This window comes from Prosopis cineraria, unplaced genomic scaffold (genome assembly GCF_029017545.1).
Source record: "Prosopis cineraria cultivar Desert tree isolate PC_DT_omini unplaced genomic scaffold, ASM2901754v1 PC9, whole genome shotgun sequence".
Classification (NCBI taxonomy): Eukaryota; Viridiplantae; Streptophyta; class Magnoliopsida; order Fabales; family Fabaceae; genus Prosopis; species Prosopis cineraria.
In genome coordinates this window covers 16,279,180-16,290,410 of record NW_026555340.1, presented here as the reverse complement: position 1 = coordinate 16,290,410, position 11,231 = coordinate 16,279,180, and the positions used below count along the sequence as shown (strand labels likewise).

Here is an 11,231-nt window from a genome sequence, read left to right as displayed (position 1 = left end):
TAATCCTTTTTAATCCCTTAATTTTAATTTACTTAAAATTCTATCCTTCAACTATGATTATTACAACTCAGTTTTTTAACTATAATTCACTTATAACTCAGTTCCTTAACTTTTGACTCACTTATAATTTAGTTCCTCAACTTTATATAACTTTTTTTCTTCATGTTAGCTTAAATCTCATATCAAAGAGTAAGAGGAGAGTATTTTAAAATAATGTATGAGTTTTTTTTATCCCTCTTATTTGACAACGAATTTTTTTAAAGAAAAAATTAAAAATAAGGACTGAAATATAAGTAAATCAAAAGTTGAGGAATTGAGTCGCAGCAAGTTATAATTGAAAGATGAATTATAAGTAAATTAAAAATTAAAGGATTAAAAAAAATTTTTTTTTTTTTTGATTCGTTCCTATTGCTACAAAAGTCCCAAAATAAAAGAGGATAAATCCTTCGAAGTTCACATATGATTGCAAGCAAAGCGCTCACCTTATCACCCATTTACACCCAAGAGTGGAAGCTCATCTATCTGCCAATGGCCTTATGGCCTGGTGGCTCCAAGTTGCTCCCGGTTGGCGGGTTTAATGCCACTTGCTCTCGCTCTCAAGCTCAAGCTGTTCCCTTTGTGCTCAAAAGCTCGTCTCAGTTCTCAGAAATGGAAATGGGAAAAGTGGGTAGGATCAAGCTGGGTTCACAAGGCTTTGAGGTGTCGGTCCAGGGACTTGGTTTGCATGGGCATGTCTCCTGTCTATGATACTCCTAAACCGGAATCCGACATGATTGCTCTCATCCACCACGCCATCCAAAACGGTGTCACATTTCTCGACACCGCCGATGTCTTGGTCTGTATACGAATGAAATTCTTCTCGGAAAGGTATGCTCGATTCAAGTCCTTTTTGCTTTTGTTACTACTCTGTGGGTTTATGACGAATTGGTTGTCAATTTCTTCGGCCAGTCTTTGAAGGGTGGTGTGAGGGAGAAGGTTGAATGGGTTCCAAATTTGGACTCAGCGTTGCCGACGGCAAGGTTGGTATCCGCGGCGATCCTGCATACGTGAGAGCGGCTTGTGATGCCAGCTTGAAGAGACTGGAGATCGATTGCATTGATCTCTATTACGTTCATCGTATTGATACTCGTGTTCCTATTGAAGTCACGGTCCGTGTTTTATCTGCTTTGGATATTCTTTTCTCTGGGTAGATTACAGTTTATCTATGTGGTTCGTGGTTGATGTGAATCAATTTCACATTGTGTTTTCGCCAAAATTGGGATACAAGATAGATAGGCCGTTGAATAATACGCCTTTCATCTATCCCGTATCCAAATTTTATTGTTTATTGTTAGATTGGGGAGCTTCAAAAACTTGTTGAGGAGGGAAAAATAAAATACATTGGCTTGTCTGAGGCCTCAGCTTCAACAATCAGAAGAGCACTGCTATTCATCCTATTACAGCTGTGCAGTTGGAGTGGTCCTTATGGACAAGAGACGCAGAGGAGGAAATAATTCCGACCTGCAGGTGACGTTTGAACTACTAAAATTGCTACTTCTAATATCTCTATCATTTCTCTTTATTGGGGCTTTTGACACAAAAATGGGGTTTAGCCATGCAACCTCTAATTTTGCATCTGTGAAATTCTCAGAGAACTCGGCATTGGAATTGTGGCATATTGTCCTCTTGGACGAGGATTCTTTGCATCAGGAGCGAAGGTGGTTGAAAGCTTTTCAGAGAGAGACTTCCGGAAGGTTTGTGTTTATTCTAATTTGCATCATGCACTATGGTTGCGTTTGTCATAATAAACTAGTTTAGCTCTTAATGGTATTATTCAAAGGCCACATGTTTAATGCTAGTAATTGTCTTTTTAACCTTTTGCATCCTTCAAAATTTCAACTATAGTTTTATCATTCAAGATTAAATAGTAGTAAAATGCTGTTGAATTAGTTGATCATCTTTCTTGTGGATATTATAATCATATAGCATCAGTTTGTTTAAAAACATGCATAAACTGGATAAATTGTGAGGTTAATAACACAATTGGTGTTCAAGTGCTTTAGCTCTCTTGACAAATCTTGAGTAATTTCATGATATTTTGAAAGGAAAAGCATTGTTGAATTGCATAGCTCTCTTGTTTATTTGAAGAACCATTGCGTACCTTTTCTTTTCTAAGTTCAATTGGCAACATGTTTTCAAATTCACTCTCTGCATGCTGGATTATTCCAATGTACCATTTTTGCTGTTGATTAGGTTAACTTTTATAGGGATGGAGGGGGAAATTGGATGAACAACTGTCATATTTTCATAGATAAAAGCTCTTATGACATCAAACTTGTGTCAAATCTAAATTCAAATATTGGCAAAAAAATCTAAAGTCAAATTTACTGCTTGAACATTGTCTTTCCTAATTTATTATTTAGAATCAGAAACGAGCTTGACTCGATTTTCAGTTGCCAGCACACATGAAATCTATAAACCTCAGCTGTTATTGCAGTACAGGATGAAATGCCATTCATCAAGGCATTTAAGTTGATGATTACTGATGAAATTTTGAGATAAATATACTGAGTCACTTGACTCTACATTAAAGCATCATTGGTATTCTTGCTTTGAAGTGAAGGAGCCATGAACTTTGGAGGACATTCAAGTTTAAGTAATAAAATACTATGCATAAATAACCTTCTTGGTACTAGAATATCTTTGATATCTTTTTCCCCCATAGTATTTTTGGTGAGAAAGGGTGAAGGGAAATTGTAAAATATGAAGACTAATTCTGTTAAAAGGAGAAAAAATTATCAAGTTGCTAAAAATTTTCTGTCTTTTGATTATTTCCCCATTTTCAGCATGTTAGATTATTAATGTGCACTGTAAATAACTTACAATATTTGAGTTCTAAATCTCAGATGAATATTCTAGTTAAGCATATGTTCTATATAGACAGACAGTATATATTCATTAACGGGGTATATATTATACTGATTTACTCATTTCATATCTATTATGTAATCTTCCGCAATTGGCTATATGAGACAATGGATACAATATACAAAAACAGGGAAAAGATTGAAAAATGTAAAAATGTTATGATATACTATTTATGTAATCTCTTAACATGCTGTGACAGACTTGCCTTTACTGGTGTAGCATCCTTGTGAAGGCTGGGATTTTGAATTTGTCTTACCTGACAATTTGTTCCAAAGCAAATTGTGTGGAAAAAAGTCTATATCCATGCTTGAAATGTCTATTATCTATATATTTGATTCTATCACCCAGCATCTTAGAAAACATAAGGATATTACCACCGTCCGCTCAATTTAATTTGAATCCTATTGTGTGGGACTGTTATTATCTATATATTGACATTAGAATATAATCTCATCCGTCTATATCGTGCCTTATTTCAGCTTGTGCCTAGATTCCATCCTGAAAACATGGAGCACAACAAGATTATATTTGAGAGGGTTGTGAAATGGCTACAAGGAAGGGATGCACTCCGGCCCAGCTAGCATTAGCCTGGGTTCATCATCAGGGAAATGATGTGTGTCCAATACCAGGAACCACCAAAATTGAGAACTTAAACCAAAACATTGGAGCTTTGTCAGTTAAGCTTACTCCAAAAGAAATGGAAGAACTCGAGTCTTTTGTTGCTGCTGATGCGATCAAGGGCGAAAGAACTCGTCCCGGAATAGCTACATACAAGGATGCTGATACTCCTCCTCTTTCTTCTTGGAAAGCTGCATGAAGGAGTTCATTCCTTATTCTTTGTATATTCAGTGCTTGCTATTGTTACCTTTAACAAACTGCTGATATGTGCAAAGAGGTATCCTTGCCACAAAGGAGTTGTCGTGCACACTCTCCGTCTCAAATTATAAAAACTTTGATATAAATTTGGTATCTCGAAATATAATACATTTTGACAAAAACAAGTTTTTATTAATAATGTTTTTTCAACATTACTCTTCCCATTATATTTTTAGTTGATATTGTTTTATAAATAGAATATTAAATGAAGGGTATTTTTAAAAATTTTATTTTTGTTTTAAAAAAATAAAATTACAAAATATATTTAATGAGTTTTATTAATATATGTAATTTTGTTTAAAAGTATCTTATAATAAGATGGAGGAAATATTTTATTAGCCCTTGTAGAGTGTGGGCAAGGGGATATGGATGGTATTTGGGCATTCAAGAGGGACACTTTTGGATTTTTCAATACTGCCCTGAAAAATAAAACTGGCGTTTTAGCAGCCATTAGGATCACTTTCAATTGTCTGTATAATATCTCAAATCCTCCCATCGTGAATGAGAAGGGCAATCTTTCCATGCAAGTTGTTAAAGAAGCGGCTTGGTGTGACCTTACTTTTCTAGGAAATTGTTTTTTTTTTTTTATGTCTTTGCTTTACTTCTAGTGATGGTCAATTTCTCATAAATAGCAGGGAATGAGAAAATTTTTAGTTGCTTAATGATACTTTTGGACCAATGAGAATTTAAATTTAGATTTAATTTTGAATCAAATTTCTTATTTGGATACAAAAATTTATGAATTTGCATTGATTCAAATTCAAATTCTTTTCTTATTATAATTCTATTGTAATTTTAATTTTTTTTACATATTAGTCATTTAAAATTTTAATCACCTGAAACATCTTGTTTTCTTTGAACTTTATTATTGATGTCTTTATGATTATCATATTTTTTCTCATCTCTTATTATTTAAAAATATAGATAAACTCTTCATTTTTAATTTTTCATTTTTGTCTCAAATTTCAACTCATCTCTTATCTTCATTTGAATTTTTTCAAAATAAGTGTAAGAGTAGATTGATAAAAATCAAACTGATTTGCAAGTTAATTTGTTTTCATTTCATTACACACAAATGCTAAATCATCAACATTATTTACAAATTACATTAATTTAAGAGTTAATTTGTGTTTTAAAATTCAAATGACAAATACAATAATTAAAGAAAATGAAAAGGACTCACTTGATAAAAATTAAATTTAAAAGATCATATTGATAACCAAAATAATCTAGAGCAAATTCTTATTATGCCTAAATATTAAAGTGCTAACTTTTCGCGTTGGATGAATCCTTGATGGATGTGTCTAATGCCTAATGGTGTTGCACTTGCACGCCTATTAGCTCGGGAGCTACTATTTCAACTTATCTTTTATGTTTCCTGGCGAGTACATAAAATGAGTAGGATCTACCGACAATAAAGATTTCTTTTTTTGATGTATGTAAAATAATGAATAGACATCTTTCAATTAAATTATTATATATAAAAAGCTTGATATTCAAACTCCTAACTATTTATTTAAATGATGAAAAACTTTATCATTCAAAACAACTTTAGTTGGTTATCCTTTGTATTAACAAGGCCAATTTACTGCACACAGGCCAAAACATATTATTAGCCAATTTAATATGATTCTTTTTTTTTATTATTTTTTAATCAACTATCAATTAAAGTTAACTTTTATTGACTAAGACTAAATTGTATTGTTTTTAAAAATTAAAGAAGAACATTACCTCAAAAATAAGTTTAAAATCTTAAACACTTTTGGACTTAAAGTTTAAGAGCCAATTTGTTCTTTTGCCCTTAAAATTATTTATTGAAAATATTAAGGTAAAGACTTGCATATTTGAGTCTAGACCTTAATTTAAGAGTCAATTGAGCCAATTAATTTCGGAGGGGGAAGAGAAACATGAAAGTGCCATTGAAAAAGAAATATGGATCCTTTAATCTTTTTTTCCCGATAAATCTTGCGTAAGATAGAAAATTTGATATGTTACTTTAAAAAGGTTTATCATTCAGATTTTTACACAAGAAATAGATGCTACTGCAAGTGAATCAAGTTATCGGATGACCATTCATAAGATGGCACTTTGTCCTTTTTTTTTTTTGGGATAAGATTATTAGGGTGAATTTTGATGAGAATTTGAAACCAATTCAGTCTTTTATTCTACAAAATCGATTTATTCTTGAGCCAATTCAATGTTGATTAGTTTATTGGGTTTTGAGCTTTTGACCTCTACGGGTTTTTTTAATGTCAATTTTATGGGTTTTCTAAAGCAACGATGGAAGAAAGATTTAAAAAAAAAAAACTATTAATTAGCCAACGACATGATATACATGTACAGAATACATAGACAAATATAAGTATATAACAACTCCTTTGAGGCAAGGATACCTCTTGTACTGATCAGTTTGCTAAAGGTGGCAACAAGTACCGGATATACCGAGTACAAGGAATGAAACTTTTAAGCAGCTTTCCAAGAAGAAAGAGGAGGAGTGTCACCTTCCTTCCACGTAGCCATTCCAGGACCAGATCTTTCACCTTTGACTGCATCAGCAGCAACAAAAGACTCAAGTTCTGCCATTTCTTCTGGAGTAAGCTTAACTGACAAAGCCCCAATGTTTTGGTTCAAGTTCTCAATTTTGGTGGTTCCTGGTATTGGGCACACATCATTTCCCTGATGATGAACCCAGGCTAATGCCAGCTGAGACGGAGTGCATCCCTTCCTTGTAGCCATTTCATTAACCCTCTCAAATATAATCTTGTTGTGCTCCATGTTTTCGGGATAGAATCTAGGCAAACGCTGAAACGATGTACATACATGAAGCAGATTATATCTTGACGTCAATCTATCAAGAATGGCTGTTTCAAGCATGGATATGGAATTGTGCCCATCATTTACATTGAAGCAAAGTGTCAGGTATGACAAATTTTGTATCTCAACCTTAAGAAGGATGCTGCAACAGTCAAGGCATAAATAAGCCTGTTACAGCATGTCATGAGATTACATATCTTACATATAAATGCATTTTACATTTTTTTAATCTGATTTTCTGTTTTTATTTATTGCATACAATGCCTCATAGACACAAATGTGCCGGATATTACATGATAGATATGAAGTGAGTAAATTGGTATCATATATTCTCAATATCTTGTCTGTCTATGACAAACATATGCTAATAACCAGAGATTTGAACTAAAATGCTAGTTATTTGCACTGCGCATTAATCACCTCACATGTTGACAATGAGGAAAGAAACAACAACAACAATGCCTTACTCCACTAGGTAGAGCCATCTACATAGATTATGCAATGTCATTATGCTTTGACAATGGGGAAAGAAACGAAAGACAATAAATTGTTAAGAAGCTTAATACTTATATTTTTCAATTACTAGAATTAGTATACAGATTTTACAATTTTCTTTCACCCTTTCTCGCCAAAAACAGTTAAGAGGGAAAAAGATTTAGGGGGGGATTTCTAAAGAATTAGTGAAAGCGCTAGCAAACATACAACGGTTCTCCATCATCACCAATATTTCAAATTACAGACTATAATTGTTGAATTATTCAAACTATAGTTTATTACCAGCTTGCATCATAAAAAAGAGAATAAATCAAAAGATATTCCACTACCTTGAAGGTTATTTATGCACAAAGATACATTATTTATAAATATGACTGTACACCAAAGTTCATTATTTAACGTGTCAAAGCAATGATAATGATGCTTTAGTGTCAAGTCAAGTGAGAAGTGACTCAGTATAGTTATCTCAAATTTCATAAGTAATTATCAACTTTAATGTTAAGTCAAGTGTTATAGATTTTACGTGTGCTGGCAACTTGTAATCAAGTCAAGAACATGTCTACTTCTAAATTATAAATCTGAAAAAATAATATTCAAGTGGTAAACTTGATTTCAGATTTGAAATTGATAGAAGTTTTAATATCATAATAACTTTTATCTATGCAAACATGACACTAATATTCATCAAATTCCCACCTCATTCCCTAAGAAAAATAACCTAACCAGCAACAAAAATGGTGCATAGGAATATGCCAGTATGCAGAGACTGGATTTGAAAACATACAGCCCATCAAACATAGAAAAGAAAAGGTATACAAGGATGCGTTATAATCCAGTCCTTTTTACCCATACGCATGAGATTGAACTTATATATTAGTAAGAGGACAAAGGAGTAAGGACAGTATAGAAGAAAGGCTCTAACCATATAATTCTATTCTCCCATAAGTTTATATATCAAGGAAACGTCCAGTGCCCTGTTAATAGAACTTACATTATATCTACAACCTCTGAGGCATAAACTAAGATGGATGGAGACAAGCTTGTTTCATTGATCAACCCATGACAGAAGAAATTCAAATAAAGTTGTATCAAGATAACCTTCTCTCAAGCCATCTTACATTTTCAGTCAATGTCTCTTCTGTCAGGGTATAGTCATGTAATCTCTGCTCAGCGTTCAGACTTCAATTTTCAATGCATAAGCTAATTAAGAGGGGAAAAAAAAAGGACAAAGACTTGAAATAAACAAAATAGCCAAGCAATTTAATGGTGTTTTTCTTTTAAAAAATCTTGACATCACTCAAGATTTGTCAAGAGAGCTGAGCACTTGAACAACAAATGTGTTATTATCTTCACAATTTATCCAGTTCATGCATTGTTTTATTATGCAAATATGATTATAAAATCCACAAGAAAGATCATGAACAAATCCGACAACATTCTACAGCTATTTAATCTTGAATGGTAAAACTACAAGTGAAATTTCGAAAGACATAAAAAGGTTAGAAAAGAGAAGACTTTACTAACTTTCACATTGAAGGGCCTTGAAACAATACCATTAGGAGCTAAGCTAGTTTATTACGACAAATGAAACCAAAGTGCACAATGCATATTAGAATAAACACAAACCTTCCGAAAGTCATTCTCTGAGAAGCTTTCAAAAACCTTTGCTCCTAATGAAAAGAATCCTTGTCCAAGAGGACTATAAGCTACAATTCCAATGCCAAGTTCCCTGAGAATTTCACAAATGCAGAATAAGATGTTGGCTATACCCTAATTTTTTATCAAAAGCCCCAATAGAGAGAAAATATAGATATTATAATTAGCAACTTCCATAGCTTAAACCTCACCTGCAAGTTGGAATTATTTCTTCCTCCACATCTCTTGCCCATAAGGACCACTCCAACTGCACAGCTGTTATAGGATGAACAGCATGTGCTCTTCTGATTGTTGAAGCTGAGGCCTCAGACAAGCCAATATATTTTATTTTTCCCTCCTCAACAAGCTTTTTAAGTTCCCCAATCTTAAAATAAATAATACGAAAATAAGTATACAGTTTGACATCATACATGTAGATTTTTATACTTGTTAACAAATCAAAAAGTTATAGAACATCCTGCCCTTCATTCACTATTAGCTATACCATGCATATGTTGAAATGGATGCATGTAATTATGGACCAATTGCTGGTTCCATTTATGAAAGATAAATTGCAGATTCACAGAAGTACGCTTAGTTGCAAAAATGACAGATTAACCTTCATATTGAAAACTTAAATTCTGTATATTAAAGCCTAGAAAGATAGCAAATGATCTAAGAGCATATCTTGCACCAAACTCAATCTTTAAGACTAGTTGATCTTGATATGTCTAAGTTTGACAAGTATCCGTTCCTGGTTCCTGGTTCCCGTTCCCCATTCCTGATAAGTCTCTCCCTAGTTCATTGACCTCCCACGTAACCCAAAAAGTAATGAATAAGATAATGTGGAGTGAACTGGTCAATTTTTGAACACAGAAAACGTGCAAATGGATGGTAGGAAGAAGAAAAGATTTCTTGATTTCACAAGTCATTATGAAAAGAAAAATGCTACTTAGCCTTTTAGTCCATCTAGCAAAGCCAAAATGGCAATTTAAAGAAAATTGAATACAATGTTTCATTTTTATAAAGCCTAAGGTACCACCATATGATCATGCAACATACATTTTATAACTTGCGGGGACAAGAAATTACTTCAGAAACTTATGTTAAATTCCTCAAAACAAGCAACTTTTAGTACCAAATAATTGACTTCGCCTTCAGCAATCAGGTCAGGTGAAGAAAAACTTTTAGCTCTAAGCACGAGGAATGCCTAGAATATTGATTCAAGACTTAAGATATTTAAAAGATCCAAAAATACTAGTGAAAAACTGAGGCTACAAAATGTTAAAAGTGTTCCCAAATCCTGATAAAGTGCTCCATAGTTTTTCAGTTCAAGAGGGTGGAAATCTTATGAGAAAACATATCAGAAACACCATGCTCCAGCATTCTATAAGATTCTGTATAAATAATAAATAATTGAAGGGCTAGAACCAAGAACGATTGTTCTCAATCTTCTGCAATTCCACACAGTGCCAACTATATCAAGGATTTTAGGTTTTCTGCATATTATATCGCATAGTATTATATACGGACAAATTAAGTGATTAACCCTTGCATTTTTGGTCCAAAGCTATATGCCTCTCCTGGTTTAAGAGATCTCATTTCAGTTTGTGTGTAAAAACATTTTCAAGGTCTTTTATGACTATTACAAGGTTAACTCCATTGAAACAAGATAAAATTCAAATTGTAAGTGAAAAAGACATATACCAGTGACTTGCATGGCTAATTTTGGTTAAGATTTACATACAGGATGTATGAAAGGTATATTATTCAACGGCCCATGTATCTTGTATCAATTCTAGTGAAAACACAAGGTGAAATTGATTTCACATCAAACACGAACCACATAGATAAACTATAATTTACCCGGAAAAAAGATCATCCAAAGCAGATAAAAGACGGACCGTGACTTCAATAGGCACACGAGTATCAACACGATGCTGGTAATACAGATCAATGCAATCGATCTCCATTCTCTTCAAGCTCGCTTCACAAGCCGCTCTCACGTACGCAGGATCGCCACGGATATCAGCCTTGCCGTTGGCAAAGATGATTCCAAATTTGGAGGCCAATTCAACCTTCTCCCTCACACCATCCTTCAGAGCCTGACAGGAAAATTCACACCCAATTCGTCACAAACCCAAAGAGTGAACAAACGCGAAGAAGAAACAAACAGCAAAAGGACTTGGAAGCGACCAATACCTTTCCGAGAAGAATTTCATTCGTGCGTGGGCCGTAGATGTCGGAGGTGTCGAGAAATGTGACGCCGCTCTGGATGGCGTGGTGGATGAGAGCGATCATGTCGGGTTCGGGTTTAGGAGTGCCATAGCCAGAAGACATGCTCATGCAACCAAGTCCCTGGGCCGATACCTCCAAGCCTTGTGAACCTAGCTTGATCCTACCCACTTTCGCCATTTCTGAGAACTGAGATGAGCTTCCACTGTGAGTACGCTATAAAGTAGTACGCAGTAACCAATATTTTTAAACTCGGACCGGACAGCGAA

The 11,231-nt window shown here is 33.9% G+C and overlaps 1 protein-coding gene and 1 pseudogene across 2 annotated transcripts; one reads left to right on the top strand and one right to left on the bottom strand.

Annotated features, from left to right (window-relative positions):
- The first annotated feature begins 457 nt into the window (after window positions 1-457).
- LOC129320032 (probable aldo-keto reductase 5) lies at window positions 458-3,869 on the top strand (annotated as a pseudogene).
- A 2,241-nt stretch (window positions 3,870-6,110) lies between these two features.
- On the bottom strand, window positions 6,111-11,192 carry LOC129320035 (IN2-2 protein-like). Of its 2 annotated transcripts, none has more exons than XM_054965167.1 (5): window positions 10,930-11,192; window positions 10,632-10,832; window positions 8,940-9,112; window positions 8,719-8,821; window positions 6,111-6,585 (listed from the first exon to the last, which is right to left on the bottom strand). In XM_054965167.1, exons 1-5 carry the CDS (start codon window positions 11,140-11,142, stop codon window positions 6,247-6,249), a joined length of 1,029 nt encoding a protein of 342 aa, XP_054821142.1. In that variant the 5' UTR covers window positions 11,143-11,192; the 3' UTR covers window positions 6,111-6,246. The 2 variants fall into 2 exon arrangements, with proteins under 2 accessions (XP_054821142.1, XP_054821143.1); XM_054965168.1 differs by lacking the exon at window positions 6,111-6,585 and adding an exon at window positions 6,592-6,739.
- Window positions 11,193-11,231: the final 39 nt, after the last annotated feature.

Coding starts and splice junctions, on each gene's coding strand:
- LOC129320035 (XM_054965167.1), bottom strand. CDS start 11,142: ATGGCGAAAGTGGGTAGGATCAAGCTAGGTTCACAAGGCTTGGAGGTA. Junction 9,113..10,631: donor GTGTGCCTATTGAAGTCACG/GTCCGTCTTTTA, acceptor ATTTATTTTAAG/ATTGGGGAACTTAAAAAGCT. Junction 6,586..8,718: donor CAGAGAATGACTTTCGGAAG/GTTTGTGTTTAT, acceptor ACATCGTTTCAG/CGTTTGCCTAGATTCTATCC.